The 19255-nt window shown below is 33.6% G+C and overlaps 1 protein-coding gene across 1 annotated transcript in view; it reads left to right on the top strand.

Annotated features, from left to right (window-relative positions):
- Positions 1–10421: 10421 nt before the first annotated feature.
- The window catches only part of LOC129225312 (fatty-acid amide hydrolase 2-A-like), a 48319-nt gene continuing 39485 nt past the window's right edge, over positions 10422–19255 (top strand). The window contains exon 1 of the mRNA XM_054859902.1: positions 10422–10718. Within this exon, the coding sequence (XP_054715877.1) occupies positions 10497–10718 (222 nt within the window). The 5' untranslated portion in view covers positions 10422–10496. The remainder of the gene's footprint in view (positions 10719–19255) is intronic.

The raw sequence follows: 19255 nt of genomic DNA, 5'->3' as shown, positions 1-19255 counted from the left end.
AAGAAAAAAAAAAGATAATTTGAACTTTGACATCTTGAATTCAAATTATGTTTTTCGCAATCACGAGTGTGTGTGTGTGTATGTGGGTAGTTGTGTGTATGTGTGTTTGTGTGGGGGGTATGTGTATGTGTGGGTAGGTGTGTGTATGTGTAGGTATTTGTATGTGTAGGTGTCTGTATGTATGCGTGTGTGTATATGTTTGTGTGTGTAGGTGTATGCGTGTGTGTGTAGGTGTATGTGTGTGTAGGTGTATGTGTGTGTGTAGGTGTATGTGTGTAGGTGTATGTGTGTGTGTGTAGGTGTATGTGTGTGTGTGTAGGTGTATGTGTGTGTGTGTGTAGGTGTATGTGTATGTGTAAGTGAAGGCAAGTAAGTGACGCAACCTGGAGACGGTTTTCGCAAGAGGAGCAGCATCGTGAGGCCGTTCGACGGTGGTGCTGCAGAGGGAGACGGGGGGGGGGGGGAATAAAATCATAGGACATCAAAACAGTCAAGTAAGAACAATAAGCAATTGTGATTGCTCAAAAAAAAAAAAAAAAAAAAATGAACGAATGAACAAACTATCGTTCATATGTTTTGTCCATATATTTCATTTTGAAGTCCGTTGATTAAAATTCATAATTTCGATAACTTTGATGATTTATGGTATATTGCAGAAAATAAAAATATTTTTGCATTTTTTTAAAGCATATTACACTGACAGATGGATTTACACAAATCTAATTGTTGCTCTGAACCTATTAAATGGAACTCGTATAATTCGAATGCGTGTTATCGAGGCTAAGTGTTTTCGTAATTTGAACATAATCATACAAAATCAAAAGGGGAAAAAAATCACTTTTGAAGTTTTACGATGAAACTTTTAGTGGCAAGAAGATGATGGTAATTACTTTTACACACACGCACACACACAAAGAAAGAGGAGAGATTTTTTTCCCCTCGAAAAACCACATTGCATAACAAAATTGGGTCAAGAGCGCATTTGAACTTAATGCGAAATACTTTCTACTATACCGGTTTTAATTATTCCTAACGGGTTTTAGGAAAATGGAAAAAGCGCATTCTTTTTTTTCTGCACTTGACTTAAGTATGCTTTAGCAACAAGTTGTTTTCCATTTTCAATGAAAATGTAAGTGCAGGGCCGCCGAGAGCCAAGTTGGGCCCCTTGTCAGTTTACATATAGCCCGGACCCCTTCCCCTCATTAAACTGTTAAAACTTATACTACTCCCGTTCCGTGCCGGGCCCCTAGTTTTCGACTAGGCTGACATGGCATCTCGTCGGCCCTGTTTTTCAAGTGTTTTACCTGTTTTCCTATGAATATTCCAGCTCGACTTTTTGTCCCGCTATTAGATTTTTTAAATTATTATTTTCAAGGTTCAAACAACAAATTGCACTATTCTTTGAGGTTTTCTAGTTCCAACCTCAATAGGCGCTTGATTCACAGTCAGAAATCTTACAAACGATTAAAATTAACCCTTATTTTTTGGAGTGTTACAGTATTTATTTACCACCCTATAGTTCCTGAAATGTTTCAACTGCATGAAAAATTTTTAAACTGCTATTTTTCATTCGATTGAAGTTCCCAGACACACTGTAACCTACTTGAAATTAATTTTGAAATCCACTATTTCTTCTTTCTAAATATTGTTTAGTTCAAATAGCTCGTTCTTCTATTTCTCAAAATCACAAGAAATGCTGAAGAATACAAAGCGAACGAAGAGGTGTCCAACACAGATTCATCTCCTGTTGCATGAAAGCACGTTCTGAATGTTGATTGTTGTTAAAAAAAACTAACAGCATTCGCCTTCCGATGCATACAAGAAGAGATGTGCTAGAGGTAAGGTGAGAGGAAAGATGAAGAGCAAGTTGAAACTGAAGAAGAAGAGAAAATAGAAAGGGAAAACGAAGATCTAGTTAAAATCGAAGATGAAGAGCAAGTTGAAAGGGAAGATGAAGATCAAACTAAAGGCGAAGATGAAAATGACATTGGAAGGGAAGATGAACAGCAAGTTGAAAGGGACGACGAAGAGCAAGTATAAAAGGAAGATGAAGAGCAAGTTGAAATGGAAACACAAACAATGAACATAAAAAATGAACTTTGAACTTTAATAGTATTTCTTAATTCTTAACGGCATTAAAAAAATACGTCAAAGATTTTAAATAAATGTATTTAACTTTTTCTTTAACTGGTCAATAAATAACTCAAATTATATTGACCAAGTCCTGTCACGTCTGATTTTCTCAATATTTGTAGATTGTACAGAGGAAACTAATCTAGTTAAAAGGCTTTCACGTGAATTATTTTCTGCTAACCAACACGTCACAAATCTCGAATAAACACAAGGTATATTTTTTAGAAATAATCAGATTTTTCAAACGGTCGACAGAAAACAGAACGGGTACAGTATTTTCATTATCTTACGAAAAGCTTAGTATTTCTTACTCTGTACACAGAAATAGAAAAACAGCCAACATAAAATTCAAAGAAATGTCTTGATTAAGCTGGAATTTCGTAAAAAGGGATTTAAACTACTTGAGGTTCTACAGTAGTTTTGCATAACAAAATGAAATACAATAAAGTAAAATGCAAAGAAAAATTGTAGTAATTAAAAACAAATAATAGATTTTATCACTTGAGAAGTAACTTTGCCTTAACTGTTGGTAATAATGAAAATTAAAAAACCTCAAACTTCACCATTCTTGGGTTTTTTCGTCTTTTATACTTCTCTTCAGAAAACGCTAAATTTTAACTAGTTTTCCAGCTTTTTTTACCCGAAGACACTTTTTACACTTTGTCCATATACTTACGCTGCAATATGCTACAAGTACCCCACATTTTCCCTAAAAAAAGACAAAAAAATCCACATTTATTTAAAAAAACCCAACTTTGGTTGGGTTTTTTTGGGTTTTATTTAAAAAACCCAAAAAACCCTGGGTCCATGGGCTTTTTTGAAAAAACCCGGGGTTTTGCCAACCCTGGGTCAAACCCATTCTTACATAACATTTTTCAAGTCGATATTTTTTATTAAAAAATCGCGCAGTGTAGTGGTTTGGTAGGGATCATCTACTTTTCATATTGCTTAGAGAAAAATAAATGAAACTCACTTTTCTTCATATTACATTTTAGCTATGCTGTCCTTTTATAGAGGGACATTTTTTATATGCCAAGGGTAGTGAGATTTTTATGTGCCAGGGGAGTGACATTTTACATACACAGAGTTTGTTACTAAAGCCAAGAATTATATTTAAGGTTAAAGATTTTATTTTTTATTCTTATCTTAAAGTACACGTAACACAAGAATCGTTGGAAAAAAAACCGCTTTCTATAACACAGAAATGAAATGTTATCCAGGATAGTGAGAACAAAAATGTTACATTCCTCAATTTTGAACTTTACAGGTAAATCAGTACTACAAAATACTCTAGGAATTTAACGAAATGGTGAGAATCAACAACATTGCTGTACAGCAGATTCCAACTTTCTTCTTTCTACCTGTAATAATTGAACTCATTCCTAGGCAGAGGCGGCGAATGGGGCTTAAGAGTGCGGAGGTAAATTTTTTTTAAGGAAGTTTAAGGCTATTTTATGCTATCTTGAGTGACTGGGGGGAGGAGGGCTGCTGATGTTCTCTCGTGTAAATGTTTTGGAATTGTAGTTTTAAAAATGCCGTCTTTGTAGAGTTTCGTCAACGTTTGGGGAACGGAAAAGAGTTTTCAGAGTTGTCCCTATAATGTTTTTTTTTTTTTAATAAAGTCTAATTACGAATAATGATAATAGAAAGTTTGGACTGTCTTTGGTAATGTAAGAGTAAGGAAGGATCTTCCCGGGAAAAAAAATCTTAAACAAATGTCTTAAAGACGCAAATAAAAGCCATTTTTAGCAAACTTAGAGCAAGGGATTTGGGGTTCGCTCCCAGAAATTTTGCAAAGTTTAAAACATTTTTTGAACGTCCATTAAAACGTTATTTCAGACTTCTCTTTTATTGCATTTAGGAGAAACAAAAAGGTTCGGAGGTTCTTCTAGTTTTTTTTTTTTTTTTTTTTTTGAACTGATGAAATCCTAACAACTCAGTTTTGAACTTCCTTTGAGGACTTAAAAAAAAAAAAATCTTGTTTCTAAGTTGGAATCTTAAAAACGCAGTTTTACGCTATCAGAGGGAATTCTTTTCTGATCCCCCCCCCTTGAGTCTTTATAATGCAAATTTAGGTCATCTTTGAATTTAAAGGAAGGAGAGAGTGCTCTTAGGTTTTTTCCTAGAAAATTTTCAAAATTGAAATTTTAAACAATATTTGGTGACGTTTGGGTAATCTCCTCAGAATGGTTTGGAATTAAAATCTTAACGTGGAAGCAACCTTTGATGAAAAAAGTGCGGGAGCAGTCGCACCCCGTTGCCCCCCCCCCCCCCCCCACCGAATCGCCGCTACTGTTGGTAGGCCAAGAGAGTGATATAAAATCTTTTTAACCATCTTTAAAATGATGTAGGTACCTTGCTTATTTGAGTGATTAAGTAGATAAAAATCATATTATTCTGCACCTTTTGAGTACATGTATAATTTGGTATCGCAAATTTAATCTATGGAATGTTAATATACAATTTTTGAACAATTTAATTTGAAAAAAAAAATCCGGATAGGTCAGGAGAGTGATTTTCTGGTTGTCCAAAAAATTTCTTGGGAAAAAATAAATTAGTAATTGAGCAATTGTTTTCATATAAATGGAAATAAATTGGGGAAAACTATTTTCAAAGTACTATTTTGTGAGAATTAATAGAATCTTCTCACTTTGCGATATGAATTTTTATGTACCTCAATATTTATTATTTTGTTGTAATTTTTAGTTCTTAACCCTCATTTTGTATTATTTCAAAGTACACCAGTGAAGTATCCATTAATTAGACAGAATGAGTGAATTCTTGAAACTAAGTTCATTCTTTGAAAGAAATTTATATGCAAAGTTCAAATGCATGTTTAAATTGCAGTAAAAAAGAAATATGCTAATTTTGGTTTAAATATTGCTTAAAAATACAAAAAACTTTGTAAAAAAATAAACAAAAAAAGCAAACATACCATTCTTGAAATTTTAAGCAATTTTTAATGAAATTTTTGCTTTATTTATAAATCTAAGAGATACATTTAAGACAGATTACATGTTTTCTTCCTTTCTATCTCTTTCATTCTTACATTTAATTTCCATTTTTTTGTCAAAAATAATTTTTGAAAATATTTTTATAGTTTAATGCTTAATTTAAGAATTTAGTAATATGATTAATGTTAAAATTTTTTAACTAATTCTATTCAAACTAATTTATTTTCAATATCTCTGTATAATTGAACTAAACTCTTAAGACGGTTCGGACATCAGGAAATGTACAACAGGAAAAAATTTCCCAACGTTCTGAGTTTGGGATTAAAATACGAAATTGTGAATCCTTATATATTATTTCTGTAGCCTGTTTTTGGTTTCTACGCCAGATTTTCCTCAATTCTTGATCGATTTCTTTGATTTACGCCTTATTTTAAAGCTTATGGTGCTGGCTACTGACGAAAAATAGACCCACGGTCTAAAAATCGTTTTTTCCAGCCGAAAAACCTGTTTTAAAGAACCGGAATGAGGTTTTCGGTTAAACTTATAACTTTAATTTGCGCTATGACCGACAGAGCTGAATAGCTTGATCGGCAGAGCGTTCTCTTCGTAACCAGGTGATTGCGTGTTCGGGCCCACGTCCGGACAATCTGCAACAAAAAATTAGAGAAATATCGCGCATAACATGAACACTTAATTAAGTGAATAACAACTATGAAGGAATAGAATAAATGAGAAGGAAACGCTCCTTGCCGATATGAAAACTTGAAGTGACTTTGTGCTAAATTACTTCGGAATTGTACGTTTTTTTTTTCTTTTTAAGCTTTGGCTCTGGTAAGAAAATTAAAGCATAAATGTAAGCGAAAATATAAGTAACAGGTTTAAGATTTCAGACTACAATACAATTGTTTTTGTTCAGAAAAAAATAATAAATCGTATATTGAAATATATATTCTTCTAATGAGCTTTTGACTCTTTGTACAAATAAAAAAATTACTACCTCAATTTGAAGGGTAAAATATATATTTTTTCTTCTTTTTGCAAAAAACAAATAGCTTATCACATTTTTACTACATTCGAAAAGCTACGCTTAAAAAAGAGCATAGTTCAATGTATTTTGTATTTTAACCGTGCTGTTAAATGATGAACACGTACTGCCATCTAAGTCATAACGGTTCAAGCAGCCTGCGGTAACAAATTGTAAAAATTTTCAAGAATAAAAAAATGTTTCTTCAATACCTTATCTTATATATTATTCCCTTCTCATTTTAAAACTTATCAGGCTGGCTAATGAAGAAAAATAGACTTACGGTCGAAAAATCAAGTTTTCGAAAACGCCCCTTGCTGTTTCAAAACCGTGATGCTGCCTGTAGTTATTATGCATTTTTTAAAAGCAAAGTTCTAATGCAGTTTTCCATTTTTTACGTCGCTTTTGGCAAAAAAAAAGCCTGTGTGTGTTTTTATATTTTTAATAATGCTTAAAAACACTGGACTTAGTTGTTCGGTTGAATTGATAAGTTTTTTTCGGTAGAGCGTTCAACTATAAACTATCTGAACTTCGGGCAAGTTTGGGCTGTCTGAAAGAATATCAAATTTATATTAGTATTACGCATTACATGTACTCATAACATACAAACGTAATAAAATAAATGCAGTGGGAATGCTACTTGGTGTTTCGACTCCTTTATGCAGGCTACAGTTATCATTCGGATAAGTTGACTGTTAATCGAAGAGTGTTCTTCCTTTTTTTTTCCTTTTAACCTTTGACTACATCCAGACCACTCAGCATAATGTAAGCATAAAAAAGTATTAGATTTACCTGAAGGAAATCCTTTTTGTGCAGAAAAACATTTTCATTGTATGCTGAAATGTAGATGTTTCTAATAGCAGTGTTCGACCTTTTGTACAAATGAAAAAATACTACGCCAAATTAATACTACGAGTTTCACCCAGTAAACCTTTAATTTTTTATTCGCGCGAATACGATATAAAGCATTAAAATTATTTTATCAACTTCATTAACAAGAAATCATTTTCTACTCCTCCGCTTTCTGCTGGAAAAAAAAAACATTTTGTCTACGTTCGAAAAATTACACTTCAAAACGGACTCAGTTCAACAGGTTTTGGTTTTGAATTTTAAGTGTTCGATTAAAAGAGAAACTTGTGCGGGCATTTAAGCCGTAACTCATAAAGCAACCTTCTATTTGAAATAGTTCAATATTCAAAGATAAAAAGAACTTATTTTCAATCTAATTTATTACTTCTCTAGAATGTTCGTTTCAATCGCTACGTGAGATCTTCGTCATTCTTTAATCAAATTCCATGCTTTTCGAATAATTTTAAATCGTATCATGCTGGTTAATGACAAAACATAGAAGCATGATCTTATTATTATTATTATTATTATTATTTGGCAAAAAGCTTTTTTGCTGTTTTTTACTACGCATTCCTTCAATGAATAGCTTTCGAAAAGGAAGGCGCAATTGCTAGGTTTGTTGGGGTGTCGGGCTGTTAATCAGAATGGCGCCAATTCGAATCCGTGCCAATAAATATTTCTTTAATATTTCTTTTTTTCCCGTCAGATGCTCACATGGGCAGAACTGTATTTGCCACAACCTGTTTTTTTACATGCACAATTATTGCTTTTTCACGAGCCACTACTCAGCCACACTTTTAATGATATTTATGTTTGAATTGAAAATATGTACGACCAAAAGGTGAGCGATGATCAAATTATCACAACGTTGTATTTAACGAGGTTTTGTTACTGATGTCTTCAAATTACATGCCTTCTCTTCTGCGCTTACTTTTTTTTGGTTCTTCTTCATAATGTTCTTCCTTTGAAATTCTTAAAGAGCGAAATACCTTATGAAACGATTCGAAGCACAGTGCGGAGTTCCGCACGGGTCAACTAGTTCAATGTTATTTCCCCCGCAACCACACCTCATCACTACAGTCTCTATCACAATACCACGTCATATCCTCCTCCAACTCTCCGAACACTCGTTTTGAAAATACCCGTCACCTCTTCGATTCTCCCAGCGTCTATACCCGGGATCGATATTGCCACGTCAGAGAAATTTTCCATGGTTGATGCCATTTTGTTAAAACACACACAAAACAAGTATGATGTTGAAATGGTAAATTAATTTTACGATTTCATTATTTTACAATTTTCTTCTGAGTGAACGGAACAAAATAAATAAATAAATGAATTAAAAAGTTTTTAAGATCAAGAATTAAGTATTCATTTGAATTATGACGTTTTGAATTCAAGTTATGATTTTCGCAATCACGAATTGCAATGGGATCCTACTCGTTGGGTTTCTTGTTTATATAAAATGGAATAGATTGGAAATGACCAAGAAATTTGCACCTGTCATATTATGACAGGTGATTTTCTAGAATAGGTAATACGAGGCACATCCATAAAAAAAAGTGATTAGGTTGCGGTAATAAAGATAAAGATTTTATGCCCGATATCCACCAATACACTTATCATAAAGATGATTTACAGCGTATAACGTTATGTATTCTTATTTCTTATCAATCTTAAATGATGGGAATGATTATAATCTGGAAATTTTATATGAAGATGAAGTTTTGCTGTTTAATTTCATCTGCATAGGTATCTTTTCCTGAATAAATGTAATTTTGCCCAAAAACGCCTTTTTTAAATGTAAAGTCTGCTTGATTTAAGACTTGAAAAAAATATGAACAAAATCAAACTGCAGACGATTTGTTAATATGATGACGAAATTTTCGCTCTATTAATAAATATTAAAAACAACCCCGTTGTCATGGAAATCTGAAAAATTAGAGCAACATCAACTTTGGTCAGGTGAGGAAAGTAAGCTTCGTGATTGCTCAAGATGAATAATCAGATTTACATTTTTGTCAATTCTGTCATGTTTCTTTTCCTTGGGGATCGTCTACAAATGTTGTCACGCTTTGAGAGGGGGGGGGGGGGAGGTCCGCGAAAGTGTGACAGTTTGATGGAGGACGTAACTAGAAGTTCGCCAGCACATATTTTTTGAAATGAAAATATGGAGAAAAATAACGTGACAATTGACAAGGGGAGGGGAGGGGAGGAGGTAAGATGAAGCGTGACACATTTGGACAAAGAGGTAAAAACCCAAAAGTGTTGAAAACAAATGTGACATCCTTTGTGGACAGTCCCTTGACTCAAACTACCTTATTTATTTGACGTTCGAAGAGATATTAAACGTTTTGTTTTGCTAAAATGTTAACTTATTTCTGGAAATGATGGGGAAGAAACACCCACACAACTTTCTACCTCAAAAAGAAAAAAAAATCTATCCCGTAATTGACAGACACGCTCCACAAGCTCAATACTTGGCGAAAATCATCGAGCGAAATTTTTACAAATCTTTCACACACTTGTCTGAGAAACTTTTTCACAACAACTGTATCTTTTTCTGCACAATAATGTTTCATTGATAATAAAAAATCATTGCACTGTATCAGTGACATAATTTCAGCTTAGTATTTATATGAATTCAGGGGTTCCCACCTGGGGGGGGGGGCGGTTTGACGGGTATTTTTCTCATTTGGGGGGGGGGGCTCTTGCTTTTGGGTAGGGGGTTCTTTGCGATATGTAGGGGGGGGGGGGGTTCGTTCTTGCTCTTAGGGATGGTGGGCACCCCTGATGAATTTATAAGCAGCAAGGGCGCAACTTTTAGTGGTTAACCCCTCAGAACACTTGATTTTAAAATATATTGCCAATCGTAAAATGGTAAAAAAAATAATTTTCAGAAACTGATGTAACTAATCCCCCTCCCCCCCCCCCCAAAGGAGGAAATTAAGGCTTGTTATGACTCCTCCCTTATCCCTCCATTAGGAAATTCTGGCTGTGCCAGTGATAAACAGTTACATTTTCTGCCACTAATTACTTCCCTTAAAGTTGGGGGGGGGGAGAACTTCGATCTTTTTTTCCATTGTGTTTTGCTGTTTGTGTATTGTTTTGATGCCTGCATAAAAAACCCCGTGAAACGATTTTAAATTGCTTTGGGAATTGTCACAGTCGTTTAATATTTTTCTGAAATTGCAACTTAACTGACCATCCATTTTAATCTATGAATTCAAGCAACATTGTTTTTCTTTTTTCGTTGGTTAAAGCAACAACTTTAAATTCTTAGTTCTGACCAAATGCCTCAAAATTTTAATTTCAATTTTTTTCCTTCGAGCAGCAACATTGAGTTAGAAGCTCGCCAAACGATCGCTCCTTGGCGCCCGTGCAGCGCGCCAAGCGGAACACGGTAACCCCTTTGCAGCAGCAAAAAGTGAAAGCTTGATTCGATCCGGCGGAAACTGCAGCAGTGTCATTCCCCGGGTTATTAAAAGGCCAGCGGATCGAGGGATTGACGTTTTTATTCAGTAGTGATATTCGCGATGGCCGAGGCGCTTGATGGCAAAAAGCAGCCGGTGAAATATGGCTTATCCTCAATGATTTTCAATACTTTAATAAGGGGTATGAGAGGAACTATTGAAAACACCACCCATGGCGTGCTCTCGGTGCTGAATGTTGGATGTAAAAGACAAGTCCCGCCCGTCAGTAATGATCTTTTGTTGTTGCCGGCGTCAGAATTAGCAGCGAAAATACGAAAAGCTGAGGTAAGGGTTCTTTAAAATATTCATTTATTAATTTACTATAACTTTAAAGAGAATTACTGGCGTTTCAATCTGTGCTTTGTATGAAATTTTATATAATCGTTACCACCAAGCTTGGAAATTATTTCCGAAAAGGGCCCTTCCATTTTGTATTTTCCTAATTCTTTTGAAGCTATTTTCGGTCATGTTGTTTCAACTTCTTTTTTCTGTTTTTTTCCCCTCATGACTTAAAATAGCATTTTTTAAAGAAATAATTCACGTTGTACGTCACCAGCTATAGGTGCAGCCAAGGCTTAATTTGCATGAGAACTCACTAAAGCTCCTTTTTTGTAATTATTTTCATATTGGACAAAATTCTGGTTATTTACTAGGAAAATTAATTCTGAAGATTTTAGAGCTTTCACATACTTTGAATTAAGTGTTGGTAATTGACATCATGCTCGAATGTTATTAATTACGTAAGAATGGTTTTGGCAATTTTTGGCCCCCCCCCCCATGTAAGAGAACGTAAGATTTTTTTCACCCCCCCCCCACTCTTACGTAAGATTCCTTTGGTTTTTTTAAAATAATAAAATAATGAATCTTACATCACTGGAATCGTTATTAAATTCACTATTAATAAAATTAAACCTTTTTGTGTTAAGAAATATTTTCAAAAATGTTGGAATCTAGACTAACTGTTTTTTTGAAATTTTTATTCCTCCATGTGATACAATACTAATTAAAAGTAAAACATTCCATACGCAGCGCGACTCTTTTAATATATTTTACCCTATTCATTCTTTGTAAAACAAAGAAAAAACAACTCATCGTATGATACTTTTTTACCTTCCAGACGGAAATGAAATAGGATCCCTGCCAAATTTCTAATGTAAAATATTGATTTGAAAAATATTACGTAAGAATGTGTTTAGCCCCCACCCCCACTCCAAAGTAAGAGTATGCAGAGATTTTTCCAACCCACATCCCCATCGGGACCCTTACGTAATTAATGAATGGTCCCTTGCGACTAATGTGCCGATCCTCTCCTGGAGATACACGATTCGTAGTATTTAAAATATGGATACTTAGTTGATAGCATGACATAATCTTGAAGTACAAATCTTGAAAATATATCATGTGAGGAAAAGGGAAAAAAAAAGGGCTGGAAATATCGAAATGAGATTCCTGAAAGTCAAAACAATCACTCATTTTCGGAATTATTCTCTGAAAAAAATAAACTAATAACCCCTAAGTTTTGAAAGACTGCTCTATATGTTATATCATATAGCTCTATATGCTCCTATCCTCTATATGTTATCATACGGAGGTCGGGTTTTCCCATGTTTTTTCTCAAATTTCCAGAAGCAAAAATTGCTGTAATTCTGCGTAGCGTATATTCAGTGCTGTACTTGTAAATAAATGTGTGTGTGTGTATATATATACAAAATATATTATTCATGTATGGGAAAACGCCCCTTGAGGTTTGAGGGGACTCGACAAAAAAAAAAAGGAGGGGGAGGGGTTGAAACCGATTCAGATAACATTTACTTAATTTTTACAATGAAACACTGGTTTTGATTTTTAAAATTTTTTAATCAAAAAATTTGATTTATTTTAAATTTAAATCGCTTTTTTTAATCTTCAAAAATTTGTAAGTTAATTACTTTACATTTTTGAACATAACATATTTCAAACAAAAGATGAAAAAGCGACTTTTTAGCTATTTTCATTTCACCGCAGTAGCTACTTTTTAATAATAGTCATAAGTAGACCAGTTTTAGGGTCGATAAAAGTTCTGAAATGGATTCTATTGGGGTGAAGATCGCAAACTTGATGATGAAGCAATCTGAACTAATGAATCCATTCGGCTCACTCTTAAAATTCGGATAAGTTCTCTAAACATTGAATAAATTCTAAAGGTTTAGAAATACGTTGTAATGTTTAGATAAGATATGATTTTTTCTTATGCTTTGCTTAAATATAAGGTTTCCGTTATCATGTACTTTTTAGCGTAAAATAATACGTTGAACACTTACTTTTCTTAGCTATATTAGTTATGGTGTACAAGAAAAAAACTGCAATTTTTTTATTTTGTTTTGAATTGTAATTTTGGAGTAAAAGCAATATTTCAGGATTCTGAAAATCTGTTACACACGCAGAAAGAGGGATCTATGTAGTTTTGCCAATTGAAGTTATTATTGTACAATGCATTATAGTTAAAAGCAACAAATTCTAAAAAGACAAAACCGGTTTATAAAAATAAAACCAACTGTTTTTAATCAATGATTTTGTTAAAAAAAACATTACTTGATTCAAAAATCAATTGATTTAAATCTATGATTTTTTTGAAAAAAAAATGATTTTATTCGTGGCTTAAATCAACAAACAACGAACCCTGATTAAAACATTAAAAAATATTTCAGAGGGAGGGCGCGGCATCCCTTCACATCCCTCCTCTAATTACAGAACTATGTACACTACAAACTATTATTAGGAAGAACTTCCAATTTCTTTTTTTTTTATATATTTCTCTAAGCTAAACCATAGCCTATTTGAGGAGGCTATGGCTAAACATTTCTTTATAAAAGCATTTGAACAGTTATTGGCTTTCTCTTTTATGCTTTGCTTTAGCTTTTATGGTTAGCTTTATCTTTTATGATTAGCTTTCTCTTCTAACTGAAAGCAGAAATTAAAAAAAAGTATGATTAGAGAATTCATTGATAAATTAAAGGAATTTTTAAATGTTTAAGTTACCACAAGTTTATTTCGAGCTGTAAGAATTTCTCACAAAATGGCATCAAAATTGAGTTGTTGAAAATCTCTCTGCACTTTTTTTATTTTTTCTTTCGATGGAACGAAGTGAATTTTAGTAGGAGTTTGCATTTATATTTTATTTTATAAGAAAATTCAAAGTTGAAATCATTAGAAGTTGACTCAACGAACAGTATATCTCAGCAACTTCTCTTGTTTTGTTATTCTTTAATGTATTTCTGAAGCGTAATAACTGCTGCGGAGAGAAGCTTGCGCTAATTTGGTATAAGCTTAGCTTATTTTGGAATTAGTTCTCCTTTTCGAACTTAGTGAAAGATATGCTAATTGAATGTTTTGGGCCATTTCGCGGGAAAAGGGATTGTCCTGCACGTAGCAGCTAAAATATTTCACTAATTCTAATAATTGAGAGAGTAGTTCAAGTGCGCGATGTCTGTCTAGAGCAGCGTTTCTTAATTTGTTTGAATTGTGGAATACCTTTGAATGTCGAAGTTTTTCGGGAAACCCTGCTTTTTCTTTAACAGCAGAGTTTGCATAAAACATTCTAGGCATGGTTTATTTTCAATAAAAGCACTTTTTTGCTTAAAAAAAGAAACTATATAATATATATGATATATTTCGACTTAAAAAAATGTAATTTTAAACTCAACATTCACGAAACGTCTACAACTCGTTTCAAACAAAATTTTGAAGTTTTAATTTTAATGATATGAGTGGTAAATATTTTTACTATGATAGATAAACCCTTAATATCAGGCTTTATGGAAGCTGCATTTTCAAATCAGGTTCAGGTGATATTTTGTTTTTCTCGACAGATAAGAACATAAATCTAATTGTACACAGCAAACGTGCCAACATGGAATTTCGTGACAAGTGAGAACATTCATCTTTTAAATTGCATCAGAATTTCACTGAATGGCGTAGTTTTAAGTTTCTGGTGCAAGAAAGGATCAAATGCCATTTTAATAAAATGGCCGTATTCTAGAGCTGACATAATTGAAAGCCATACATTGAGAACAAATGGCTTTTTAACCCACTTAATTGATATGTTCTCAGCCATTCATTCAAGTCTCATTAAACATTTCACTCAAACTTTATTTTTTAGTGATTTATTTGAACGCTTAGGGGGGGAAAAAGGAAGAAATGCATGTTTTGTGTGGAACCTTTGTGTGATCTCATGGAACCTTGGGGTTCCGCGGAACACAATTTAAGAAACGCTGGTCTAGAGCAGGAATTCCCAAACTGGGTGCAGCGAGGTGTCCGAGACCGAGTAGCGTGCTGTCAGAAAATTCTAACTCTTCAGTGGGTGCTGCGAATGGGGAAAAGTTTGGGAACCCCTGGTCTAGAAAATTAAAAAATAATTTAAAAAGCAATGAACAAAATTTTGCTGCTTAAGAGATCGTAAATGGAGACAGAACAGTAAAATCTCGTTCATCCAGGTCGCCAGATATCCGGATCAAATTCGTAGCCTTTTTACTTCCTTTTACAAAAAAAAAAAGGAAGTATTGGATTCGCGAAACAAATTTCACTCAAAAATCAACCTTAATTTCCATTTTGCTTACCCTCGAATGAATGTAGTTTTTTTTCGAATCGACTAAACGTGCATATATACCTAAGAACGGAAAGACACCCGAATTATCCATTTTGACGATCCCCGAGTTACACCGAGTTTTCTCGTGACATCTGTATGTACGTATGGATGTGCTTCGCATAACTCAAGAACGGTATGTCCTAGAAAGGTGAAATTTGGTACGTTGACTCCTAGTGGGGTCTAGTTGTGCACCTCCCCTTTTGGTTGCATTCGAGTGTTTCTAAAGGGGTCTTTTGCACCTTTTGGGGGGGGGGGGAATCATTGTTAATTTCCATGCAAAATCAAGCGGTGTTATAGTTTGGCGGACGCTTGTGTGTGTGGCAATACATCGCCAATCTTTTGGTCGCAAGTTTTGTCGCCAAATTTGGGCATTTTTTTTAAAATCTGGTTTCAATTTGGCCACTGATACTTAGAGAGTTAACTACTGAATCAAATTAAAATTGCCAATAATGTGGAAATAACATTAAATTGGTGTGTAAAAGGAAGTCATGTGATTCCATCAGCTCATTTAAGAAAAGTATGTTCCCGTAGATCAGTGGATCACGTAGATTTAACCCTACTGCCCGCGGGCCATATGTGGCCCTCGAGACTCAATTTACGAATCTAAAACTACACTTTGGAATTTTCCTAATCATCGGGGTCACCTTCATTCGTTATTACGAATGATTGTTGCAAATTTGATCAGTCAAAAATTGTTTTCCTGAAAAAACACGCGGAAATTTCGTATCAATAGAAGAAGCATGCAGTCGTTATAACAATTGGTTTGTAATTTTCTTTGCTTTTTCCATGGTAACTAAAAATATTTTAAGTTTGTATGTGTTCCGGCCCGTGGAATTCAACTTAGTATGAGGTGCGGCCCCCTGGTAGAAATAGATTTATGAATGATAACGCGTTTGCATGAAAAAGCTTCATTCTAACTTTAACGCATGCAGTCCCTCAGGATATCTTTAAGCAAGTCCGGATAACTCTGCGTCACCTCATATTTTTTATATTCTGTATATTTTGAGACCATAAAGAGCATAAATTTATTTTGCGACCTCGCTAACAAGTAAGTATCACCGATACTTTTAGTTTTTCTCCAAGTCGAATAAACTAAAAAATATAAGGTGACTCAAAGTTATCTGGACTGACTCAAAGAACCTGAATGACTGTGCGGTAGTACCCATGGGCGCCCATATGCGAAGTTGCAAGGGGGGGGGGCTGAAATATTTCTCGTGTGATTTAGCTGGATATTTTCCCTGTAGAAACTGATTTTAGGACATATTAGAGTCATTAAAATTTGACATTTTTAATAACTTATTCATTAATGACTGAAGAAGAAATGTTTTTACATTTTTGCAAAGAAAAAAGTACTAAAAGCAAGGAAGTTCTAATTTCAAAAGGGGGGCTCAAGCCCCCCTTGCCCCCCATATAGGCGCCCTTGGTAGGACCCCATTTATCCGGCCTCCGGTTATCCGGATTTATGGTTTCTCCGGATCAAATTTGTAGAGTTAAAAAAATTGTATTTACTTAAATAATGATTCTAAATAACAATTGATAGAACGGAACTATTAATACGCAAAATAATCGTTTTTTGCTTTGATTAAACGTACTACTCCTGCATAGAGCGTATAATAAAGTATAGTACTAATTTAACGAGTAATATGGCGTACTTGGAGCTTCAGTCCGACACTACTGCAGCTGAGATATAAATAATAAAAGTATTTACACGAAACGGTACTATGTATTTCTGTTACAAAGCACTGTTTTTGCTCCATCAAAAGATAAGTCTGCTTATGTAAGAATGTGTTTTGCGTATTACCAAAGTTGTCCGGATTTTAGTTTATCCGGATTTCCTTTGGGCCTAGCCCCGATAAAAGAGTTGTACTGTATTTGAAACAGAAGACAGTGAAATAATTCTTTGTTGAGAAATTATTTTGAAAAGGTTTTATATTTAATGCCTCCTAAACAATTCTATGTAATTTTATTTCAAAACATAGTTTTTATAGCGCAATGAACAGTGACACTGCTTATTCAAAGATTTGTTTTGCTCATTACCCATACTACCCGGATTGCTTTTGGTCCCAGTTTGCCCGGATAAATGTGTTAGCAGGTGATTAAAAGTTTTTAAAAGCACATTAGATTTGTTCCGGAAAATCCAGCTGCAGTTTTCTGTTTACCGAACTACATTAAAAATGAAGCGGATTAGTACGTTTTGGATGGTCGACTTTATAGGGCAAGATCCCACTTGACCCACCCTCATCAAGTTTCCTAAAATTGTTACCATAGATGAAGAGTAAAAGTTATTGCCGCCGTTCGAAGTTTCAGTAGGGTCATTCCATGCGAAATGAGCAAATCAGATGTGGCTGACATGTCACAGATTTCAATGAAAATTTTTATTTAGGTAAACCATGCATATCTATGAGGGAATGCAAAGTATGGAAGTTTAAAAAACTGTTTGTTGCTTTGTTATTGAAATTAGAAGTTTATCCTTACGCTAAGCCTAAATTTTCAGAGTTCATTGCAGCTAGTTTGTGACTCAATAACTCCATAAGTTATAAACGTACACTTAAAAAATAAACATTTCTACACTCTATAAACAAATCTCTATTGGGAAAGAGCAAAGTAAAATTTATTCGAATCTTTTTTTGAATCTGAGATATTAACAAATATTGAAATTTTGCCAATTTACTTCAGATTTTAAATCACTCTTCTAGCTCTTTTAATGAAAAAATAACAGTAAAAATGATTTAGATTGAAAAATTATCTATAACTAACTATCTGCTCTAATTTAGTAACTGTTTATGAATTTCTTGATGACGAAATTGTACTTTAAAAAATCGAAAATTTCCAAAAATTTCATTTTTTCCTCTGTTTCAGATGTTTTTTTTTTGAAGATGAGGGAATGCTCTAAGTTTACTTAATTTTTTTTACGTAACATATTGAAGTGTCTTTTAGATGCTACTAAATTTTAATTATTGGTATCAGCGTACTTTTGTTACTAGAGTAACTTGAACTAAGGTTAAATTTCATTAGTTACTTCTTTTTATTTTGTAAGTTTAGCAAAACTAACCGTTTCTTTCGTGTTTCATTTTCTCAAAAGCATGTTTATGAAGTACAGTCTGAAATGTACATTTTTTTAATTGAAATAAATGTTAGTTTTACTTGCTTTTGCATCATTTAGTCGTTTATCTAATTCCTTGAATTCTCGTAATTTCACATAAGGATCAATCCATACAGGTTCCATACAGTATAAACTACTCATTCATGTTCAAATATTTGTGTATTTTCAAATGTTATCAAATTAAAATAATTATTTTGAAAATTACAATACGTATTTTCAGTATAATGTTTTATATAGGGCACAATATACGTAATTTAAGAATGTGCCATGACGTTTTCACACTTTTTATTTCTGTTTTAGTGTGAAATGACTAGCAAAATTGCTTAATTTCAAAGAACTGTATCTTTTTTGCAAACCAAATACAAAAAACAATATGTATAACATGTATAGTACTTGAACGGAATATTCAATTGGCCAGGAAATTTTATTTTTAATTCCATCCCCCTTTGGTTTATAGGGGTCTAAAAATATCATTTTCGTCATTTTTCCGATTTTTGAGGGGCTGTAATCTATAAAGGGTGCACAACCACACAACAACAGTTACATATTCTTTTTAGCATGGTTCCAGCGATTAGTTTTTGTCGTATTTCATTTTGTGTTTCCGTCCCCTACGTGAGTTATCCCCCTTTGAAATGAGTAAAATTTTTACATTTGGCCTTGAACTTTAACCTGTTGCCATTATTTTAATTATTAACTTACAGCTACGTAACTCAGCATGTAAGACTATCAACTTATGCACTTTAACATCAAAGCGTTAAATTAACTGTCATAAATGTAACTCAAATAGATTTCGGCCAAAATGCTAAGATCTGAAAGTCCCATTTTTGACTACGAAAATCACTTTTGATGACCTCTAAAAAATCAGTCCAGTTGAGAGAAAAAATAAAGTGGTTTTAAACATCTTTCATATGCAGCTTTTAGGAATATGAATTTCAAAAAAAAATTAAAAATGGTCGAGCGCCCCATCCGTCGAACCAGTATGGATAAAACAAAAAAAAAAAGCTATTTTTCTGAATTTTATTTTACGTTTGGAAATCAAAAACCAATTTCGAGTTTCTTCAAGCAAATAGTAGAAACACAGATCTATATTCTTGT

Source organism: Uloborus diversus, chromosome 6, assembly GCF_026930045.1.
Source record: "Uloborus diversus isolate 005 chromosome 6, Udiv.v.3.1, whole genome shotgun sequence".
Lineage (NCBI taxonomy): Eukaryota > Metazoa > Arthropoda > Arachnida > Araneae > Uloboridae > Uloborus > Uloborus diversus.
Note: the sequence above shows the minus strand (reverse complement) of the source record. Positions and strands in the feature narration are given on the sequence as shown.